This window comes from Thamnophis elegans, chromosome 6 (genome assembly GCF_009769535.1).
Source record: "Thamnophis elegans isolate rThaEle1 chromosome 6, rThaEle1.pri, whole genome shotgun sequence".
Classification (NCBI taxonomy): domain Eukaryota; kingdom Metazoa; phylum Chordata; class Lepidosauria; order Squamata; family Colubridae; genus Thamnophis; species Thamnophis elegans.
The window spans coordinates 32,532,989-32,557,727 of record NC_045546.1 but is presented as its reverse complement, the minus strand read 5'-3'; the positions used below and the strand labels follow the sequence as shown (position 1 = coordinate 32,557,727).

General features: G+C 36.7%; 1 protein-coding gene across 2 annotated transcripts; it reads right to left on the bottom strand.

The window, feature by feature from the left end:
* Positions 1–6,027: 6,027 nt before the first annotated feature.
* Positions 6,028–23,022, bottom strand: NXPE3 (neurexophilin and PC-esterase domain family member 3). Of its 2 annotated transcripts, none has more exons than XM_032219153.1 (6): positions 22,706–23,022; positions 17,024–17,248; positions 13,609–14,360; positions 11,381–11,454; positions 9,952–10,158; positions 6,028–8,797 (listed from the first exon to the last, which is right to left on the bottom strand). In XM_032219153.1, the coding sequence occupies exons 2-6, from the start codon at positions 17,114–17,116 to the stop codon at positions 8,196–8,198; spliced, it is 1,728 nt and encodes a 575-aa protein (XP_032075044.1). In that variant the 5' UTR covers positions 17,117–17,248; positions 22,706–23,022; the 3' UTR covers positions 6,028–8,195. The 2 variants fall into 2 exon arrangements, with proteins under 2 accessions (XP_032075044.1, XP_032075045.1); XM_032219154.1 differs by lacking the exon at positions 22,706–23,022 and adding an exon at positions 17,389–17,738.
* Positions 23,023–24,739: the final 1,717 nt, after the last annotated feature.

Genomic DNA, 24,739 nt, shown 5'->3' with positions numbered 1-24,739 from the left:
TATTTCTTCCTTCCTTTCTTTCTCTTTCTCTCTCTGTGTGAGTCTGTGTGTGTGTGTGTGTGTGAGTGAGTGGTGGGTTTCAAAAAATTTTTGGAACCTCTTCTGTAGGTGTGGCCTGCTTTCCGGGTCCACTGGTGGAACCTCTTCTAACCGGTTCAGTAGATTTGATGAACCGGTTCTACCGAACTGGTGCGAACTGGTAGGAACCCACCTCTGGCTTAGTGGTATCTATAGAATGCAGCACATTCATCAACAAAGTTAAGTTGTCACATTATGACACAAGCATCTCACACTTCCAGGTGTGTTTGTGACATCACACATAAAAAGGGTCAAAGCTTGAACCACATCAACACAATAGCATTTACATTATTTGCTTCCTTCAGCCCTTCCTGTGGACTGAAATGCCTCAAAATTTGAGACACACACACACACACAGAGTTGATCTCTATTGAATAGAGCCAAAGTAGTTGCAAGGCTGTTAGGAATATAATTCTAGCGGTTGGGTTGGCAATATATAAACCATGTAACAATGCTATACCTGTTTCTTTAAATCACACTGTAAAATGTGATTGGTTGCTATTTTCCTCAATTGGCCATAAGAGGGAGCCAGAATGACTGTTAGCTCTCTCTGTTCGTTAGATGCTGGGCTTATCTGATCTGAATGAGCTATTGTAAGTTTTGCAACTGTTAGCAAACTTTGTGTACCGAACTGCTTATATGATACTGGACTATGTTATTTGGATTATCCCTTAACTAAAAGACATTGATGACTGACTGTCTTATCCATGTATGACTTGGACTGTTTGATGGACTCTGATACCTCTATTTCCATGAAAGTAAAAACCTATTTAAACTGCAGTGTCTCTGTATGCTGGTTTGTATGTTCTCCAACACAACTCTCACAATGCTTCGCTGAACGTACTCGCTCTCCCAACAGGGAGCTTACCTAACAAAGGCTTTTATGGAAGTTGAGACTAATGAAATTATTGTTGTCTTTCCTATGTAGCAGGCATCTATATTTCTGTTGGCATTACCATAACACCCCAGTTCGATTATTTTGTTTGAAGAAGTAAGAAATAGTCTTGCAAGAAGAAGAAAGGTGTCCCATATGGCTGCAGGGAGATCAGCATGAGGGCAGGCGCTGGCATGGCAAGAGATAAGGTGCCTGAAATAGATTGTTATGTAAATAGAATGCAGTTTCCAACAACAGTGCAGCTTCAGAACTAGGATGTACAGAGTCCATTGCAACGAAAGGGCTGGACAAAAAAAGATATGGCCAGATACTTAGATCCTTTACATACCAGTCTCTGTTATTATGTGGGCATCTTTGTATGTATTGTATCTTAAGAATGAAGACAGAGGCTCTGGTTCGGTAACGCTGTAACCAATTTAATATAACAGTAACTATTAACAAAGCATCTAAGGAAGACCGGCTGTGAGCACGGTAGAAACAATTGTAACAAAGATTAGACTGGTAGTCTGTGGAGAAGCAGCAGCGAAGCAGTTCCAGGTAGACTGGTATGTTCGGCTGTTCAGTTGAAGAATCAGTTGACAGTTGGAAGAGCCTGCCTTTTATAGGCAGCTCGGCAACTGACAGGCGCGTCTGATTGGCTAAGACGCGCCTGGCTGCTACCGAGCTGTCATTTGTAACTGCGAGGACTTTCTTTCAGTATACAACAGTATGTACAAGAAAAACATCCCCAACACAAGCCAAATCTTTATTTTTTTTATTAACAAACATGTAAAATATACACACACAAAACTTAAACGTGCACCACATTTACACAATACAATACGAACAGGAGCTTCCTGTTCTTTCTAATAGCAATTATCAGTCGATATCGCTCACCTTATATTATTTCCCCTTCTATTGTATTTCATTTGGATTTCATCATTCTTAACCCTCTTATTTTACTCATAACTATTATTTTTTGAGTTTTGTTGTATTCTTTCATTGATTCTTGTTTCTTTCCTCCGTCCACCTATACCATTTATCCCATATCTGGTAGACTTCTGATTCTTCTTTTCCCTGGATTTCTTTAGTTAGTTTGTCCATTTCAGCACAATCCATAACCTTTCTTATTATTTCATCTTCGCTTGGAATTAATTTGTTTTTACATTTCTGGGCAAAGGCAATTCTTGCCGTCGTAATTACATGTAGTATTAAGTACTGGATTTCTTTTTTGTATTTTGCAGACATTATTCCTAATAAAAAACTTCCGGTTTCCATTCTATTTTAACCCCTGTTATTGCCTCCAGCCAATTTTTAATCCTTTTCCAAAATATTTTAGCCTCCTCACAGGTCTACCATAAATGGTAATATGTTCCATGTATTGATTCACATTTCCAATATTTTGGGGAGGTATTTGTTAAGGACAAGCCAAATCTTTAGTTATTGAGTGAGACTATTGGAGTGCTAAAGAAAGTGAATAATTTCAGTGGCATGCAAAATATTCATGACAGTCAGTGTCCAGTAGAGTACGCTGCTTCTACTATTTCTGTAAAAGGGGATTGCCTCCTGAAACTGCAAATAGATATAGATGTCTGTCACTCTGGCAAGTCACCATCCAGACAGATAATCCATGAGAATTGAAGCTGAATCATTTGCACTTCATTTTCAACAACTTTTTATTTAATCTCTGGTGGCTATGGGAATCCTTAACTGATGAAGGGACTCAACTTCTTTCTACTCTGTACTCTCATTGGCCACATATCTGAAAAGGAATTCATAACTGATTGGCTCACTCTGTCAGTTTTTCTGATAATTTAAAATATTTTCTGTATACTTTCTATGTGAATCGTAACTAAGTTACTTGTAACAAAGCTATTTGGAAGATCCAGTTCTCCCATCTAAATCTGCCTAGATCTCAGTGCTAGGAGTTACCTTTTCCTTTTTTGAGTAAGAGCCACATTTCATAGGCACATAGGAAATCTTACTGCTCACAGGCTCTGGACCATATGCAACAGCTGTCTTCCTTACGTTTTCACCAAAAAATTTGTTCATGATAGTTTGCCCTATAAAGTGATGCATTGCTTAGTGGGTGTTTATTTCTTTTAATGCATTTTATTTTATTTTATTTTATTTATTTGACCTTTAGTTCTTATTTGATCTTTAGTTGTTATTTTGTCACTGAACCACAGTGAAGCAGTTGCTGGAATGCAGTATTGCAGGCTAACCGCCCACTGCCAGGTGTTTGATTCTGACCGGCTCAAGGTTGACTCAGCCTTCCACCCTTCCAAGGTTAATAAAATGAGGGCCCAGATTGTTGGGTGCAATGTGCTGACTCTTTAAACTGCTTAGAGAGGACTGTAAAGCACTATGAAGTAGTATATAAATCTGTTATTTCTATTGCTACCTTTAATCAATGATATGACTATAAAGATGTTACCTGACTGAAAAAAATTGACATACCTGTATTGAGGTATGCTAATAATATTTTTGTTGAGAAGTAAAGCATGAGCAAAATAGAACACAAGGATGATGAGATATGATAAATGCCACTTAAAATAATTATGATTGTTCAAATGCTTGTGTACTGTGCAAAATGAGAGTGGAGCGATCAAATATTTTCAGGGCCAAACCCTTGATTACAAAATGAGGAAGAAATTATTTAACTTGTCCCTTGGTTTATAATGTGTCTTTACTAGAAAACATCTCCAACAACTGGATTGAACTTCAAAATAAATTTATGTTTGGGATGGTAGTGACCTGTATCTTGGAAATCAAAGGGAATGTGAAATTTCCAAACATGTTTACTTGATATTTATACACTAGCTGAATTTTGAATATGTATTTACATATTTTGACATATTTATATGTCATTTTAATATAGGATCTCTACCAATCATTTTTAAAATCATATATTATAATCATTGGGAGGATAACACTTGGAAAAGAGTGAGCAGGAAAGTGTTAAAAAGATATAAGCAAGAGGGAAACTGGAAATAGCCATATCATTTTTCAAAATCAGAGTTAAACAATGTTTAGCAGGAACAGAAGAGATGATGAACTTCTTTGGAATTTGAAGTCAAAGATGGTGTAGCTTATAGCCAAGAAAACTTCAAGTTCAGAAGAAAACCTGCTTTAAGTGGGAAAGAATTAGAGAATCTCTATGATGTTTTAGGTTCACAGGAAGAGTAAAGTGTCTTTAGGTTGGAAGTGAGAGAAGATGCCAATCATAAGCCAGATGTCTTCTAAGGAGTCACAAGGAACTAAGGGGAAGGGCTCTTAAAATTTCAGAAGGTGGTAGTTTATGTGAGTCAAGTATTAGTAAGGAACAACTAGATGGTTCAAGGTCGGAATCTGAGTTTAAACTATTTGGATTTCAGGTTTGTTAGCTTTCGATAATATCGATTTTGATATTTGGAAAGTATCTGTTAATTGTGTGATAAATTTGCCTCTAATCTTTTTATTTGAGCTTTATTGCTTTTGTACAAACTCAATTCTTGTTTTACCGTACAGAAAGTTATTTGAACCTCAGATCCCGTCCAGTTGGTTCCTTCGCATTATTTTATGGGAAACTTGTTTTAGACACTATTTTCATCAGTCCATAGAAAGTCAACATTTTCCTTTTCCTTATTTTTAATAAAAGTAGGTTTTAAGTTGCAATGCTGAGACTTTCATTTTCATCTCTGCAAAAGAAGTTGAGACTGCTGTTCTCTGACAAGCCCAAAGCAGCTAGGGCTAATTGATGCTATAACCTAGGGCCGTGATGGCGAACCTATGCTATGCGTGCCACAGGTGGTACGCAGTGTCCCGTCGTCCCAGCTCAGCTTTTTTTTGTAGGCTTCTTTCCCTGCAAACAGAAGCTCACAAAATAAAAAGATCTAATCGCTGGCAGAGCTGCCAGTGTTGGGTTGCCCCACCTCTTGCCGGCCAGTTCACGCATGCAAACGTGCATATGCACGCCTTGCTGTTTAGGCATGCATGGACATGTAGTTTGGGCACTTGGTGCCTAAAAGGTTCGCAATCACTGACCTAGGGTTCCCTATTCCTCCTCCTCATGTTGATACTGATTGAGGATTTAAAAGAAGGATGTCTTCCAATGTATGGGGAAGCTGCTGAGCCTCTGGAATCCCCATCTTTCTCACAAATTATTAAAGAGAAGATTGGCCAGAATATTTTCTTTCTTGGGGCAATAGCAGGACAGTATTATGTAACCCATAACCACATGCTGTTCCATTAACAAGGCTATGGAAAGCAGGGTCAATAGGTATGGCCAGGTGAGCTGCCTTTTTTCCAGTGATGGCACCTCACTGGTTGGCCATCCACCATAGCCCAACTTTTTTTTAAACTTAGTACAAAATTAGAGTTTTGTCAAGCTCTCTAATATCTTAAGGCTTGCATATGTAGATAAAATCAAGCTGTACTAGATTATAGAGAGCCGTCAATAATAGAAGAATTCTCACTCACTCATTCTAAAAGCATATGCGATCATAATTTGTAATCAGTCCTATTCTCTAGGATTTGAGCATTCTACTTTTGGTAGCAAATTCAGTTTACATTCCCATTTATAGAATCTTGGAGTTGCCATTTTTACATTTGTCATATGTAAAATAATGTGTGAAGAATCATGAAGTTTTGATACATCAGCCCAATGAAAAACTTTAATTTGAATAGTTACTTGTATTCCTTCCACACAATTCCACACTTGAATTCAGAAGCAGCCACGTAAAATGGCATTCATGCAAAAATCTAAAATGCATGTTGAAATATATTGATTTTGATGAGAAAACACCAAATTGTATGTATTTGTGTGGCTTTGAAGAGACAATTAGTGGAAATATCATTTGCTATTAAAAATAATATAATTTCGTGGCTACAATGTCAGACAGCGCAGAATGCCATTTCATTGGCCTGCTCAATTCTGTAATGACAAAGTGATCATTGGTCAATTGTCATTTGTGTCCTATACTATCTCAGTACAGTGTGTGGCAATAAAAGAAGAAAGCATGGGCAGGGTAAAGTAAAAATTATATATTTATTTAATAAATTAAAAATAATATACATTTTGATTGATAAAATGTTTTACACAAATGTGGCATTAACGATTGCTGTAAAGTCATCAGATAGTAAATTGTTAGCTCATAAAATCCATTGTTTACAGGAAATTTAAGTAGACTTCTGCATGTTAATAGCAATAATCACAATGGTTATAAACTCATTTGTTTGTGTTATTACTGGTAAAATATTAAATGTTTCCATATATCTATCAAACATTGCAGACATTCACCACTGAGAAGTGCATTTTTAAAACTGTTATCATGCGACAATGAATCTTAGAAACTTTCAATTCTCAAGTTTGATATGTAGATCTCCATTTTGCAAAGCAGCAACAGCTGAGAAAGCCTCCAGTCTCACTTCAAAGTCCCATTATTCCATTATTTTTAACATGGGTATTTTTCATGCAGACATACAGTATATGGCCACCAAAACAGGAAGGAACATTACCTTCAAACCTAGTCCAGTTACCTGGGGGAGAGATGGGGAAGAGTCTGCTTCTTACCTGATGTAGGAAAAATGCCCTTGCATTATTATAATCTGCCAACACTGCAGATAAAGCAGAGTTTCAAGAATTACCATACAAAATGCCTTTTTCAAAGAGGGTGAAGCGCAAGCAACAAGAATAACCTCATAAGACATGAGAAATATCTTCTCCTGGCAATATAAATGTAATTTATCTCAGTCTCAATACACATGATTAAAAATGATGAAATATATCCTGGGTCAAAAACTGAAAAATAATCCCATGTCAGGGGAACTCCTTCTTATAAAGATATTATGCCCTGGAGTATCTGTCTTTTGAAGAAACTGAGGAAACCGGTTTCAGCTTGATTGTCATACTAGAATTAAAATTGATTCCCATTTGACAGTTCAAGAGAAATGAACCAGTAGGTGGTAAAACTAAGGCAGGAAAGCAAGAGGCCCTTGGATGAGATGTGACAGATTCAGACATGGAAGTTAAGATCTTGTACAGGTAACCCTCAATTTGCAACCACAATTGATTCCAAAATTTTCATTCTTAAGGAAGTGAGTTGTTAAATGGCTTTTTATGATGCTGGAATGCTGCAACGGTCATAAGTCTGAAAAATGATCATAGTCTAAGTAACTTTTTCAGTGCCATTGTAACTTCAGACAGCCATTAAATTAATGGTTGTTGAGAAGTACTTGTAACATTGCAATATGCAAGCTTTAGTTTGAATCAGGAGGATCTTTTTACTACTTTCACTTGAAAATATTATGAATTGGATATATGGAATTTTTAAAGTATTTAAGATAAGGAATATTTAATTATTTGCCATTTCTTTTTATTTAGATATTTTTGTGCACAAAAAAGAAATTAATTCCTAGACTTTGGAGATACTTTTTTATTTTTTGGCATGAAAATAGGATCAAGAGCCATTACATCTTAGCATGGATCAAATACGATTGTTCCCTTTTGGCTGATAAGGTTCGTATTTATGAAATCTTACACAAACACAATGGTCAATCATTCTCACCCTACAAGAAAGCATGTAATAGCTTATGTCAAGGATTAAAGATATTTTTTAAAGGTAAAACTATTGGCTAAAAGAATGTGGTGTTCATTAAACTTTTGATGCCACTATCACTTCTCATAATTATTTATTCTGAGTCCTCCTTTAGCTATTGTCTTGTATAGAGACTATTCAGTTAGAATATGTAATGTCTGCCTTAATTACATCTGTTCTTACCAAAATTCTTCCAAAAACGTGCCTATTTTTTTTTTCTTATTCTAGCTCTAACTCTTTAGAAATCAGACGAGAAGCTGAGGCCAATAAGAAACAGAGAAGAATATTCTCTTCTATTTGGGGGGTGATTAATTATCACTGCTGTATTTTTTCAGGCATGGCAGACATGGCTGTTTTAATGAACATGAAAAAGGCTTCAGTGTTCACCTAAGTTCCAAAGCACTTTTTCTCGATAATGTCTGAAGTGTGCTTAGCTCTAGTAAAACAAAACCAAGCAACCCTTTATACAAGCGAGGTGTAGAACCCAAATACTGCAATACATGCATTATAAACGGGTAGGGTTAGGTATGTGGAAACATAATATACATACAGAAATCTCCCTGCCACCAAGAAATATAAATGTGCATGCTTTTGTGCAAGTTGGCTAGATGTGATGCAAATTATGACCACAAATCAGCAATGCTTTACTAGTGCGGAGTGCTGAATTATACAAATAGAGACCACATTTGATTATATATACCAGGTAAGAAATTGTAGTGTGTTTCCAGTGGGCATATAAAAGACAAGAAAGCATCTAACTGATTTTTGACAATAATATTTTCTGGATGTAATTTATGTGGCAAATGGTGAGCCAGTGACATCTCCCAAGCATCCACAAAGTACACCCCAATTCCTGAGAACATCTTCCTCATTATTCTGTCAAGCTGATAGGAATACCAGTCACTGTTGAAAAGGCTAACTTCTGGGCCAAGTTCTTGAACATTGGCAGTTTTGATAACTATATAAGTTTTTGGGCTCCGGTCCAATAGCCGAACAACTGCCTTGCGAATATTTCTCAATCTCCTGATGTACACTTCTATAGGAAAAGTGCCAAGGTGAGACCAAATAGTTATGGCTATCACAGTGTTCTTCCCACCAACAATACGATTCAGTTCATTGGCAATATAATGCAGCTCACTGCTAGAAACTATGAAAAAACGAATGGGAGGGCCATGGCAATGAAAATTTAATAAGATGTTGTGCTTTAGGTCCACAGCCATGAGAGGACCAACGTTCTTAGGACTTCCAAGGTTTAATTCCACAAGATCTGTTTTAAAAAAAAAAGAATTACTATATCATTGTATGCCATCACCCTATCACTACCTAGAAGTGTTAGTAAGACAAAATTAATTAGGCTTAGCATTATGCCTTCTGAAAAATCATCCAAAGGACAAATAAATGGAAGGTTTAATCTTGCATCTTCAACTAACCATTTCAAAGGAATGAAAAAAATATAAAAATCTATAACCCCAAACATAACTACACTTCTTTGGAAGAAAAAACTCCCAATGTCTTAATCACCTGAATAGGTCTTCTCTTTATTCCCCTTCTCAAATTCAAGGGGCTCCCCTTGAGCCCCCTTTGCTTTAAATGCACTGCACTTTTGCTGAACAGTACTGCAGTGGTCTATCCCTTCGCTGTCAGTTCTGCTCTAGCATAGAGAAGTCAGCCAGCAGAATTTCCTTCCCCAGGGGGAATTCTGGGAGTTGAAGTCCACAAGTTTTAAAGTTCCCAAGTTTGGACACCCCTGGTCTACAGTCTTGTTTCCTGCAGCCATTTAATAGCCATCTGGGTTTGTGCAGCTGGGATCTAATAGATTCGTTACGAGGAACTGTAAATGCACCTATTATATTTGCTGTCAGTTATAATTCAGATATAATTCATTGGAGACTCCTTCATTTTTGTTCAGTAGAACAGCAACTCTCTTCTTTGGAGCCCACAAATGGGATCGTTTTTCTTCTCATAGGTGAGACTTTTGGGATTGCATGCTAAATGACAGCTGTCAAAAGTTTATGGGCCACAAATACCACAACTTACTTCCTTCTCACTTAACTGCACACACATACTGTAACAAACTACAGGGCTCTCTTGATACAGATCTACTTTCTCGTCAAGGGCTTCTGAAATTAAGCAAAAAATTAACCACATTTTGATCTAAAAGCTTTTGCCTTAGGTTTCCTGTTATCACTAACTTTCAGATAGCCTAATAATGAGATATTGTTAAAGGGGGTCGGGGGACCTGGAAAAAAAGGTCAAGTTTAGGATTTATTTTCGATTTTTCTCTCAACGTTTTAAAAAATAACATGCATATCACCCAAACTACACCGGTAACAAAATGATAAACACTGGTAAAATATTGTGATCTTATACCAAAATTATTTATTGCAGGATTTCTTTTAGAAGGAATCAATTTGAACATACCTGGAACAAATTTTGTCAGATATTCAAACCACTGTCGTATTGTAGAGTCTCCAAACAAGTAAATTAGTTTTCCCTCTAAGCATTCAGTAATATCTGATGACTTATTAAAACGCCGAATCAACTGCGTGCTTTGATGCCATTCATCTTGATAATAATAACCAGAAGGAAATACATCAGAGTTGTGAAATCTTTTTAGACTGTCCATTTCTGAAAGAGAACATTTTGAATTAATGGATAGAAATGAGGAGTCGTGCATTAAAATTGCAAAAGCAATTTTATAATTTTAAGCATCATGTCTGCAAACTCCATCGTAACAAAAATACTACAACATCCATGTTCCAAAAAGCTATTAACAAATTTTACCTTTAATATAATGGAAAACTGCACTGGCAGGCAGGTGAATTTTTGGACAAGCATGGACAATTTTGAATCATTGAATTCATCTATATGGAAAATTCAACTGAGTCTTATGATTGCAGCATAAATAAATAAATAAACAAACAAATAAGCAAGACAGCAAGTTGACAGACACATATTCTAAATATACATTTTCAAAGAAAAATGCCAGATGCAACTGTTTTTCTTCATAAATGTAGGAACTTATAAGATATACACTACCTAAAATATGAGCCTCTAGCAAAAGAAAGAAAGAAAGAAAAACATAAATGTAACACTATTTACTATTTATCTAATTATTAATTGCAATTATATTATTTTAAATTGGCCATCTTTGATATGTTTAAAGATGGTATAGTAAAACTTTTAAGAATGCACTTTTGGATATATTATCGATATTTATTTACTTTATTTATGTTGCCCATGTCATAACAAAATGAATCCAGACAGCTTCTAACATTCTAACAATTTTATCCATAAATATACTACATTCTCAATCATTTGTAGTAAAAGTATTCTAATAGTATTCTACAATATGACATTAATGGGAAGGTCCTGAGATCTGAATTCAAGGGGATAAAATACGATTCAGATATAAAATCCAACATAAGGTTGCATAATTGGCACTGTTGAAATCTTCTCCTGGATTCACACAGCTGCTACATGGTTGATGTGAAGGAAAATATTTTTTTTGTTTAAATTGTCCCTGAGCGATTCTACATACATGCCAGCACATACCAAGTGTCCTTTTCAACAGAATTGTTGCTTCAACAAATAAGCAAGGTAGAAAACATGAAGAATTTTTCATCCTTAAATGCATAATGATTAAGTAATATTTTTAAATAATTTAAATGTCTGTTTTGGGTCTGCTTTGGGTCTGTTTCTTGGATCCCTGACATTAAATACAATAATAGAACTCTTAACCATAGGTCTTCAACAGTTTCTCATACAATACTAAAACAATGTTGATGGTTGCAGTTCATAAGAACAAGTTTAAATAGTATAAAGCAAAACTTTCGAACTGTTACTTTACCTGCAAGCTCCAAAGTTCTTACAATCACAGTATCAGGCCCGAAGGGAGGTATTGCCACTTTTATATTCACACCACTAAAGAAAGGGGAAAATATTTTTTTTTAATCTAAATACCAAAAAGTCATAATTGCTTTTTAACTTGAACACTATTGTGACACAGTTATGTCTTCTTCTGAATATAGATATCTCAATATGAATAGGACTAGAGATTTCTTCCTAGATGACAGCAATAGATATTTCTCTCTGATGCAAAAGCAAATAGTTATATGAAATGCCTTCATTAATCATAATTGGAAAACTCCATATATAAGATTCATGTTGAAAAGTACAAATTATATCAAAGCAAACTGAGTTAAGAGGACTTAATAACATTCCATTGTATTTTTCATTGCTAAATGCATTTATTACCAATATGATTTATTGCTTGCATTACTGTGAGGCTTATCAACAACATCAGCGAATAATTGCTTCTTTTCACAGTAAAAAATGCAAAAGAAGTCATGAAAGATATTTAAAAATACATGTTCCTCAAATGAACAAAAAATGTTTGCTATTTTTTTAAATACACTAGCGAAATTTATATTAAAAAGAAATATGTGTCTACAAATTTGTTTACAATTAGTGATAATGTTTAAGGAAAGTTTCAAACACAAAGATATTTAGATTTTTAGAAATTGATTATTTTAATCTATTTGAGGAGAAAAGCCAATAATTTCCTAGTAACACAAAGTAAAAAGTCTGAACAAGCAAAATGACTCCAGAGGTGCTTAGGCCCAACAGTAGTATTAGTTAAATACTAAGCAGTTTTTTTCTGACTGTCAGGGATGAGAGAAGAATGGTCCAAGTCTTCTGAATCAAAAAATTAAAGGAAAAGGTTTAAAATGTAAACCTTTTCCTTCTAGTGACAGATATGGGGCATAATCTCTTGTGTTTTGCAGTATGGTAGTCATAACGTCTGAGCATATCTAATTTATTATTTACACTAAAGCAATTTATTTAACTGGGCCGTGTCTGTAAAGTTCCTACTATAAAGACGTTCCTGAAAATAGGGCTATTATCTGAAGAGCCAAGTTTTATTGCTACCATTGTCAAAATTAAAAGTAGATTATATGAAGCAACAGCAATAAAGCCCTAAGATAATAGAGTTGATGAAAATTATGAGCCATAAATGTGGCACTAAAATGCTATCATTTATACTATTCAGCAAATTAGAAAAATTGTAGCAGAACCGTACAGATGTTTTGCTTCTTTGGCATTTATTTAAAAGGTCAGTTTCAGCCTAGTAAAGGAATTCAAGAAGAGTCTTTCACCATCCCATGTTTTAAAAAGAAAAGAGCACGGGTGGGATTCTACCGGTTCGGACTGGTCCAGGCAAACCGGTAGCTCCAACGACCAGCTGAGAGTGAATCAGTGCACTCTGACGATCAGGTGGGTTCACCTGCCTGCTCCTGCACTATACTGACCTACAATACAATAGCAGAGTTGGAAGGGACCTTGGAGGTCTTCTAGTCCAACCACCTGCCTAAGCAGGAAACCCTATACTGTTTCATACAAATGGCTATCCAACATCTCCTTAAAGACTTCCAGTGTTGGGGCTTTCACAACTTCTGGAGCAAGCTGTTCCAATGATTAATTGTTCTGTCAGGAAATTTCTCCTCAGTTCTAAGTTGCTTCTCTCCTTAATTAGTTTCCACCCATTGCTTCTTGTTCTATCCTCAGGTGCTTTGGAAAATAACTTGACTACCTCTTCTTTGTGGAAGACCCTGAGATATTGGAACACTGCTATCATGTCTCCCCTTCTTTCTATTAAACCAGTTCCTGCAACCGTTCTTCATATGTTTTAGTCTCCAGTCCCCTAACCATCTTTGTTGCTCTTCTCTGCACTCTATCTAGAGTCTCCACATTTTTTCTACATTGTGGTGACCAAAATTGAATGTATTTCAAGTGTGGCCTTACCAAGGCATTATAAAGTGGTGTATTTCCTCCTGTATCTCCTCAGCTGATTTGCACAGCAGAGCGGACTGTCCACCTCAGCTGTGTTCCCCCCCCCCCCAGTAGTAGCACGGAAGGTAAGTATTCTTAAAACTGTGCACGCGTGCAGAGCAGCATCAGGCGCATGCGCACACAATCACTGAACTGGTTGTTAAACCGTCAGGATCCCACCAGTGGAAAAGAACCAACAACTTATACAAAACAAATATTAAACATAGAGTCTAAGAAAACAAGTACCTTTGGAAAAAGTTACTCTCTTCTGAAGTTAAAAGGCCCTTTTTATATCCCCCTTTAAAATGGTTGATCCTAGTAGCACAGGAGAGTCTTCTTGGCTTGTAACAAAACCATGGTTCTCCAGTATAGCTATCTGTAAAATTACAGACTGGCATGTCCCCAGGCAAACACACATTGCATATTGTAACTTCTGAAATCCTTCCTGATTTGAATAAGCTTTTAAAATATGCCCTGTCTGGTTTTTCTTCCTGTAAACGTTGAAGGAGTTGGATTCCTTCACTAGGATGAACCAAGGACACAGATACTGTGACCTCCCCTGGCCAAAGTAAAGTGAAAAAAATTCTATATGTTCCATTCTGATAATCTACAGTTCTTCCAATGGCTCCAGCTTTCAGATCTGCAGAATGAATTCTTGACTGAAGGTAATCGCCACCATATTGCTTCGGGTTTCCGTCATAATCCCTCATCTGGACAAGCACTTCCAGCTGATCACCAACTTTGAAATGTCCATGATTATTTAGTATCATAAAATTGCTATGGAAAGGGTCAGTACTCCTTACAAAGGGGACTTTGTTCTCAGGAGGTTTGGGCCACTGTAGAGCAGCAAATAAAGATTCTTCTTCCTCTTGTTCAATCTTGGACAAAACCTGATGCTCATAACCACAGTACAGCTTTCTGCGTGTTCTAGTTGTATGCAACGGCTGTTGTGATTCATTCTCTTCTACCAACCACTTTAAACCTGTAGTATTGAGATTCTACAAAAGAAAGAAACTCTTTCAAACTCTGTAGCAAGAGAATCATATGACTATATTTATTTTATTAGCACTTTTCAGCAGCATCAAATCGGAATGGTCCGTAAGAAATACCACGCAACCCAAATTGTATTTCTCTATTCCATTAGTTATAAAAGATTGTTATATGTATGTGGGATTACAGGCTGCCATTAGTTACGTAAATACTTTATCCATAGTATTTAAGATATCATTACACCACTCAATTCTAATACTCTTATTATATTGAGAGAATTAACGTCTTCTATTTTTAGAGCTGACTAAAAATGCTTAGTTATTATTGTTCTTTGTCTGTATGTTATGTTTGTATATCTGATTGGGAAAGAGCCAGTGAAACGATCTCAGAATAGTTATTTTCCTGCCATTGCCTATTTTTCTTTCTTTCAGCTTTTCTTTAATCCCATAACCTTATTGTCTATAAAGGACTTCGAGTTCTTGCATGTACCTGCATTTTTATTCTGAAAAGTGCTTAGCCTTATTACAAGATTTCCTCCTTACTTACTCTACCTAAAGGAAGAAAAGCAATTGAAGGAAGTCATCACTTCATTTATTTCCTACTAATTTTAGCACGTAGACATGAGTAGTTGATGGTGAAGTTTATTGAATAGGCTGTCCCTAGAACTGTAAAAAGATGCAATATAAATTGTGGGGGAAGGGCTTAGAATCCTGCAGGGCCTTACTCACCAATCTTAGGGCCTTACTCACCAATCTTCCATTGCAAACATCACATATCTTTTGGTTTTGTTCTTCACAAAGTTAGATGACATAAAGCAATATTTTAAGAGGAAATGGTGCTTGGTGATTTGACAAAAATGTGTGTATGGTAGGATTTTTATGTGATGTTTCTTTACATTCCAAATGCCCAGCCACACACCCACTCCTCTGTTTCAGGATCTTAATGCAGTGTTAACTGATTCTTATTGTAGAGAGTATGCATGCTGAATTTCATGCAAAGGGGAACATATGAGGCAAATTCTGATGGCTCTTCTTGAATGTAATGAAGCTAATTATTAAGAGTTGCAGTGGAAATATAATGAAGCAAGCTGTTGATAAATAAATTGAAAATAAATTGTTATTATTCTAAATTAAATAGGAAATACAGTCAACAAAACTAATAATGGTTGACTTGCCAGCAGTGACATGCGGTGAAGTTTATGGCTGGTGAGACAGCAATTTTTTTAGACTTGTGGACTTCAACTCCCAGAATTCCACAGCCAGGCATGCTCAGTTCCTATTTAAAGCGACAGCATTTGTTTTTCTCCTTTGCTAAATAAGTTTCCTTTTTTCTTTTTCGTCTCCCTTCCCCTCCTTCCTCCCTCTCTCCCCCCTCTCTCAAACACATATACACACACACACAAAGTTGCACCAGGAGGATGAAGTTTGAATTCCTCCCCCTCTCTCCGACCCACATGTACCTTTTCCAGCTGTTTCAGAGAGGATTTCAACTCTGGTCTTGCCTGCCATCATGAAAAGAAAAAAAAATGTAACAGGAAAAGGCAAGAGCTGAGGTCAGGCTGGGATAGTTGCTGCCAGAGTCACCGTGGATGACTCTGCTTAATGCTTAACTGTTTAAAAAAGCCTCTAAAAAAGCACCCTCTACAGGAGGAGGCAGGAGAATGACGTGCCTCATCTATGTCAGGAATTTTTCGGCTTTTAACCCTTGATTAATTCTGTTCAAGTGATCATAAAAAGTCAGACTAGATGAGGCACGTCGTTCTCCTGCCGCCTCCTGTAGAGGGCGCTTTTTTAGAGACTTTTTTAAACAGTTAAGCACTAAGCAGAGTCATCCATGGTGACTCTGGCAGCAACTAGCTCAGCCTGACCTCAGCTCTTGCCTTTTTCCTTTTACATTTTTTTTTCTTTTCATTATGACAATGGTGAGGCTCTGCCTCCCCTGCTTCCCCTGACTGCATGTCCCTGCTTGCCAGGGGACATATCTTTAGATGAGGGAAACAGAGAAGAAGTAAAGATAGAAGGATCAAACTGTAGTAGTGTGGTCACTGGAGATTCTAGCAATATAAGAACTATTTAATTTATTCCGATTTTCACAAACATTTGCAGAATATCTTTCAGTTATGTGTTTGCCATTATAGTCGGTATACATACTTCTGTGCCTGACTGATCTGTTTTCCCCCCTCCCCTCCCCTCAGAGCAGAGAGATGGACTAAACAAGCTATGTATTCTTGTATTTTCTATGCAGTGCAGGTCCCCATAAAGTCCAACATGCTCAGGTTAGGATACCAATAGGCTCATTTATGTTAATATAGCCAGCTGGTAGCTGCTAATTGTAATTGATAAGATTTTAATCAATTTCATACCTTTGCCTTTTTCCCTTCTAAGTGGCTTGGGCTCAGAGGTGGATGTATAGTACCCAAACAGCATAGCATTATATTGACAAAGCAATCACAAAATTCAAAGATTTTGTAATCATTAAAGGAGAGTAAGAAAAGAGATTACAGTTAAATATTTTGTATTTATGTAGTAAGACATATTTACCAATAAGAACTCCAGAGCAACGCATTCAAAGTCACTGAAAACTATGTCACTTATCATGGGAAGACCTGGATGATAAGAACAAAGAACTTTCAAATTATTTGGCTAGTTCTTGGGAGGGTTAAGTAACTTACCTCTAGTTGATAAAAGTTGTGGACTAATGCCAAAATAGCCAACAGTGCCAGAAAGAAGCACAAAATATGTGTTTTGGAGCAATGAGGCCACATGATCCCCTCATCTCTTTCTCACCCACTTAAGATGCTGCCACGTTGCCCATATTCCACAGGTGTCAATTTCATTGTTATCCAGCATTACATAAATACTGTATAATCAAGAGGCTTCGGTAACATCACCATTTTCTGTAAAGAATTTTAAACTTTTGATTAGAGCTTGAATACAGCTAATAGGAATATTGTACATCTGAGAATCAACAATATTAGAAAGATATATAAGTAGCCCTCAAGCTGTAGCCACTCTTTCAGAGATCTTTCAAACTTACAATGGCACTGAACCAATGACATATACAACCAGTTCTTGAAGTTCTAAACTGACAGTATCTCTACACTCCTGTGATTGTGATCTGTGTGTCAGGGTTCCCACAAGGATCCTAAAGTATCAAGTTTCAAATCAGAGGCCAAATTGTATAAAAATTGAACTGGTGCTGGATGGTTCTTGATTCATCTGAAAGATTGAAACAAAGCATTAATTACTAAAATTGCTTAAAAAGTAGCATTATTTTTACCAAATTGCACACAACAGCATTAATATTAAGATACGGTAAGCGCAAGCAGCAAGCCCTGGGACACCCACTATAAATATAGCCAATGCTACATATTCTACTTTATTAAGCAAAGCTATCTTAGAGTCACAAGTGCTATCTAGCATGACTCCACATCGAGAACAGCTTGAGTGAAGTTGCTGTTTGGAAAGCAAAACAGGAATTAACTGGCTGAGACAACACCGTGCTTCACTAATATTAACAGGAATATAATTGAAAGTTTCTTGACCACATATAAAAAACCATCCTTGCAGGAGCCAAACATAAGCAAAGTGAAAAGAAGTCTCAAAAGTTGTACAATTTAAAGCAGGTGAACTAATATGGAGACATGAGGTTTTTTACTTGAAGATGTACAATTTGCGCATGTTATATTCTCAGAAACTGCTACTATCAGGGTAAACAAAGCAATTACATCAACTCCCAACTAGATATTGTATTATAGTTAAAAGTTTTCATTCAATAGCAATGTACTCAAATCAGTGAAGTGTTGAATTACTACTAGCAGGATACAAATAGGAACCAAACATGTAAAAAGCAAATTTTCCATGTCATATGATTCAGATAGGCAAAAGACATCACTGTGTGTGATGTTAGCTAGTTGCACCCATAGATTTTGCTTCAATCGCTGTTCAAGTGAAAACCCAATTAAAGATGATTTCGGGGGAAGAATTTGTACTTGATCATAATCAGGTGGAGGCTCTGTGGTCCTGCCAGTTTTGTCCTGCCAAAACTTTAGAGCCAAATTTTTCTACTGCTTGACGGCACTGAGACCATGAATGTAATATCTTTACTGGAGCCCGGGGTTCAAAATGTAAAGTTTTCCCTATCTCTCCAGCCAGCTTCCTTATGCATGCCTCAGGTGCTGTAACACCTGACTTCTGTATCAAGAATCTAAGTTCTTGTACATGTTGCTGCTGGTGAGACAGATTGCAACCCATATTTACCTCTCAGGGGTCCTGTAGGATGGAAGTCCACTTTGGGGTCTGTTCCAGACGGGAGGTAAGTATGTCGGCAGTTGCTCCCCATAGGGTGCCTTTGTCCCTGCTTTGGGTGCCAGATATTGGTCTCAGAAATCCATCACAGCAGGTTGTGTCCAAAATGTCTGTCTGCCTTACACAGAGTATTTGGCTTTTATACAGTTCTAACAAGCAAATCAAGAGCATAGGTAGCAACTGCATCTTATTGGTACATTCTACTTGTCAATCTCTAAGACCATCCCAGCCAAGATAAAGGCATCACATAACACAATAGTTTCTTGTATTGACTGGCTCTGCTAATTAGGTGAGGTCATAGATGTTGAGATAACCGGTTATTGAGATCATAGCAGTTTGCTGCGCATGTTTGTACATAACCTTTGTATAACCTGTACATCGAGTAATCTTGCTGCATTTGCCATATAAAAAAACAATAGTTCCTTGTATTGACTGGCTCTACTAATTAGGTGAGGTCATAGATGTTGAGATAACCGGTTATTGAGATCATAGCAGTTTGCTGCGCATGTTTGTACATAACCTTTGTATAACCTGTACATCGAGTAATCTTGCTGCATTTGCCATATAAAAAAACAATTTTCTGTATGTCTTTTTAATTGACTATCTATAAGTTCCAACATCAACAACAATCTAGTTTCAACTTAATTTTAGTCTACAAAACTCTTGGTATAGTTATATGCATTTGCAACATAGTTTGGAAGTAACCCTGTACTTCCTTTTGTTAAATGTTTGCTTGAGTTAAAACAAAGCAGGAATTTCAGTCCTTTCAGTCCCATCTTGTCCCATTGGTCCATCTGTATATTATAACTAGGGTGACCAGACGTACCGATTTCAGCGTGACAAGCACGCTTTTTAACAATTTTTCCCGCGTCCCTCCGCCTTTTAAAAAAGTCCCGATTTTCTGGCTTCATGTTGAAAGCCCAGTGGATTTGCTTAAGAAATCCTAACCGGGGCAAGACAAAAGACACCCTGTCTAATCCCTCTCTCTCTCTGTCTTGGTACTTTCATTGAAGATATTAAAACGTTAAAGCAACAAAACGGACCTCCCCCCACCCCCCGCGCCGGTCGCGTTTACCTCATTTTATTTTTAAAAAATGATCTAGTACCATAGAGCTGCAGGAAATGGCTAGAGAGGTCGCCAGTGGACATGGATTTTCCGGAGGAGAGGGGCACGGAGGTTGGAGGACTCCTCCAAAATGGTGGGAAAGTTTCAATTTCCTCAGTTCTTTGTATTAATATTTATATCATTTTGGATTGACTTGGAGTTTCTGCCTGCTGGTAAGTGTGCTGGGTTTTTTTTTAATGCATTTTAAAATAATGTAGGTTTTTAAAAATGTGCAGTTGCTGTTTTTTTATTCAAAACAATATGTGTAACACTATGTTGTGCCATGGAAAAATCATTTTAAAAAAACCCTGAAAGAACAAAAGGGTTTTTTTAGGGTATTTTCCTGATCAACATCAAAACCATAAAAAAGTAAAATTAACCTGACTGGAAAATCCTATGCCTGTCTTGCTATTATTACTGACACACTTGCTGCAGTATTTGATGGCTAAAAGAAAAAAAATATTGTTAAAGTGTGTATTATGTTCACTCCCGTGTCTTGTCTGCTGCGTTGATTTTGAATTCATTAAAAGAGCTTATTTTACATCAAATCCCTCTCATTATTCTCCTATGTTCAATAAACCCTAAGAGACAGCATACTATACATGAAATTCCTGTAACTGTATATTTAGTAAATTGTGGAGCTGAGTTATATTTAATTTTATCTGTATTAGAAACTTATGAAGGCTGTGCAACATTTTGAGGTGATATAGAGTATGTAAAGGCATGAATACAGTAGAACCTCTGGTCACAACCATAATTCGTTCCATAACATTGGTCGCAAACTGATTTGGTCATGAATCAAACCTAATTTTGGAAATTTGGTGCTTACAAAAAAAATGGTGCAGAAGGGGAAATCAGCAGCGCGGGGAGGGGGGGGGATGTGAATATTTTGGTCAGAAGCGTTCGTGACCAGAGGTTCTACCGTATAACATCTTCACTTAAGACTTAAGATTCACTTAAGATATAACATCTTCACTTAAGATTCACTTAAGAACTGTGGCAAGAAAGGTGGTATGACCAAAGTTACAATGGCATTGAAAAAAGTGACGACCATTTTTCACACTTAGCGACCATTTTCACACTTAGCTACCGTTGCAGCATCCTCATGGTCACGTGATCAAAATTTTGATGTTTGGCAACAGTTACAATTTATATTTGTAAATTGTAGTTATGTTGAAATAAAAAAACATTATAATACTATTTTTGCGTTGTATGAAAATTTTTGTTGCTCCGTATAAAATTTTTAATCAAACCCCCCCCCCCCCTGTCAAAGGTGTCCCTCTTTACCAATCTGAAAATCTGGTCACCTTAATTATAACCAAAATTCTTGGACCATTTCATTGTACTCTTTAACTTGTTCTTTTTCTGTTTCAAATTTCAATAAAAGCTTAAACATTTTAGCAATAACACATTCATCATTTGTAAATAATACAGTCATAAATCATTTTGGTAATTCAGTTTATCTTATCTAGATTAAATTAATTTGAGAATTAATTTAATATGAGAACCATTGAAAACTAAGTCCTTCTGCAATTGTTCTCTTGATTTCTTTTTCAGTTTGCCATGATCTTGTTATAAATATTTTGACAATGAATTATTACAACCTTTGCAAAAGTGAGTATTCTATTCTAGGCAATCGAAAGATATTAGATGGCAATAGAGCATTAATTCCTAAAGATCAATACTTGACTTTATCAAAAGGTTATTAACCGAACAATGACTACAAAGTATTTATAATGATTCTAGCTAACTGAAATAAAAAAGGGAACAGTTAAGAGATAATATTAAAATGTTCTGGACATTCCAAATATTTTGGAATATTTCATTGTATCATTTGTTTCTGTACTGTATAAAAACACTTGAGCCCCTCCTAATAAATGATTATTATTATTATTTTGCTTTATCTGTATAGTTGGTGATTTGTATTTTTGGATGGGCAAAGAAGGTAAAAAACATATCTTTCAAATTCTTGAATTAAGTTCTCTTCAGCTCCACACCAAACTTGGGGTGCTTGAATTTCAAGGCAACATTCTCATGTTCTGCATATGGTTGGGGGCATATAGCAAGCTACTTTGAGAAACAATACATGGAAGACGTGGGTCTTTGCTCTGATATAATATGGTTCTTGTGTTTTTATGAGTTTTGTCTTTCTTGACTAGAAATTAACTGCACAAGAAAAATGAAATACAACTAGGATAGAACCAGTTCTCACCATTTTAGATTGCATTTCCCTGGACAGTTGGAGATTATTTGTCCCTCTCTAAATATAACACTATGTGGAGGAAAAGAAATAACAGGGAGAAGGAAACCCAAGTTAGAACAGGGCTAGCATTCCCCCTTCCTCCTGAACAATTAATTTCAGATGCTCCAAGGTTGCACTGAAATCCATTTCACGTCGTCCATTCACTGTCCACTAAAAGTGAAATTTGGACTTCTGATCTACTTGAGGACAAAAGAATCAAGATTGCTGGTGGCACATAACTATTTTCCTTTCACAAACGGTTCAGAGAAATCCAAAGGTGGTCACTGCAGCAAAAAGTAAAGCGGGTTAAAGCTCAGTTCGGTTCATCGTATCATTTTTAATTCACACACACACACACCCGCTAACATGAATCGAACCATTTCAACGAGCCTCAAAGGAGAGGAGATCGTCACTTTGCTGAGGATTGGGGGGGGGGGGGACACAAAAACACAGTGAAACCAGAAAGATGCTATATCGAATTTGCAAGCAAGAACGTTTTCAATAGCCCCGTTAGCAAGACATCGCAAGTCGCTCCTCTGCAGCTGCTGCACCCGTCGCTTCCCACGCTGTTTGGTTCATTACGGGGACCATCGTTCAGGGAGGCCTTCTCGTTCATCCGATGGGATCATCTACCCCACCCCCCCTCCCCCGATAACAGAAAACCGCTCACTCACAGCTACGACCCTGTGCCGCACTCACCAGGTCATTGGAAGGAGAGGCGAGAATGCAAAGCAACCCACTTGTGCAGCAATTCGAGACGACTGAGCCGAAATCCGTATGCTCGCCTCCCCCACTTCCTCTTATCTGGTTTGGTAGTTGTGTATCTAGACCCCCGGAGCTACCAACGGCAAAAGGGGCTCGGCTGCTTTCGCTCCGCCTTCCGCTGGCCGGTTCGCTTTTATTGCGCAAGCACAGGCCCGCATGGTCGATTGTTGCTTTGGTATTTTAAAGCAGACAGAATTCTAGCTTCTTCGGACTTCATTCGCTGCTGATACTGTGCGGTATTGGCAGGTGGCTGTCTCCTCCCTTCGATGCTCGGGCGCCTTCTTTTTTCGTTTCCCTTTTTGGATCTGCTGTCAAAACTGAATGGAGCGTTCCATTAAATACGTTTTTGGTCGGCTCACTAACTCTTTATAAAAAGAGATATTTGTAATAAAGCTAAACGTATTCTTCAGTTTCTGGCTCTTAGAAATAGGCTATGGAAAGCCAAAGAGCTGAAAAATCACTGCTCAAGCACTGTAAATCTGCAGTGCATTCTTAAGATTTGTGGGAAAACAGTCCTGAACTCAAAACTGAATAGAACATAACATTCAAACATCATGATTTTGATGCCTATTCAGAATCTGTTCCTCTTTTTTTAACACACTGCTTCCTAATGGGCCCTCTGGATTTAAGGATTAAAAATGTATTGAGTAAACTGACATATGGCATTAAACCACAAGTGCCACAATTTGCATAACAGCCTAAGCCATAAACCAAGAGTTAGACCACATTGGCTGTGTTGTTTCCTATACTCTAATGCAGCCAACTTGCAAAAGACCAGCTGCGTTGTACGTACTCTCACATGTATTGTGAAATAAAAGCTTGACCAAATATTTATAAAAAATAATAATAATAACTAGGAACATTGTCTTCTTCACTACTAGGTGTTTAGAAAAGGCAGTTTTACCCATCACCTACCAGTTGAAGCTTTCCAATTCCAATTGCTATGTCTCACAAAAAATGAACATATTAATCAGGCAGCAAATAAATCATTTCAGACTTACAAGCATTTCATAATTCAGAATCCTTTATTACATCAAAATAAATTATTCCCAAATGCAAATTTTCAAAAATTGAAACATGCAGATTATATTTTTAATCTAGATTATAAAAGCTATTACAGTCAGATTACGTTTTCTGTAAATAAGAGTTTCTGGCTGATCAAATGACCACAGTAGAGTATGCAATCATGTTGCCTATTTGCATTCTAGAGAGCTTTTCATGAACATTTTTTTTTAAAAAATCTTTTTAAGAGTGTGTACCGTCCCCCCTTTAGAATTAGTCCTCTTCTCTATTTGACAATGACCTGGAAGCTTTTAAATTCAGTAACAGAAGCATTAGATTATATGGCTTTGAAGAGGTAATATGGAATTTACCCAGTTTAGGAACAGTAATCACTTTATCAATACTGATTGATATGAAATTAATAAGGCCATATTTTTATTTTCAGTTTTAACTACACTTACATTAAAGATAATAAAATTGTGCTTATGTAAAAGTAGAATTCACTGATCTCAGTAAAAAATCTCTCGTTAAAGATTACAGCCAAAATACTGAATCTGTAAAGATTTATATTTACATAGACCACACACAACCACAAGCAATAAAAACCAGCTTCTTCATATAACAGTAATCACAAAGTTTTACTTAGGAAAATAAAATTAAGAAACACAATTTAATGTACAATTAATTAAAAAATTAGGTAAGGGGCCATTTATACCCTTACTAAAAAAATGTTGTAGACTGTCCCCAAATTTGTAACATTTGGGATAGAGATAAAAGAGAGAGAGAATTGATTTCTCTTGCATCAGCAGATTAAGAGCAGCGTTGGACTCCACTTAAAAGATTTTCCTAAAGAGAGGATATACTTAGAAAAAGCCTCTGCCTCAGAATACATTACATACTATGTGCTATACTACTTATAGAATATATTGTCTAGATCTCTGCTAGTTGGGAGGAAGAAAGCTTTCC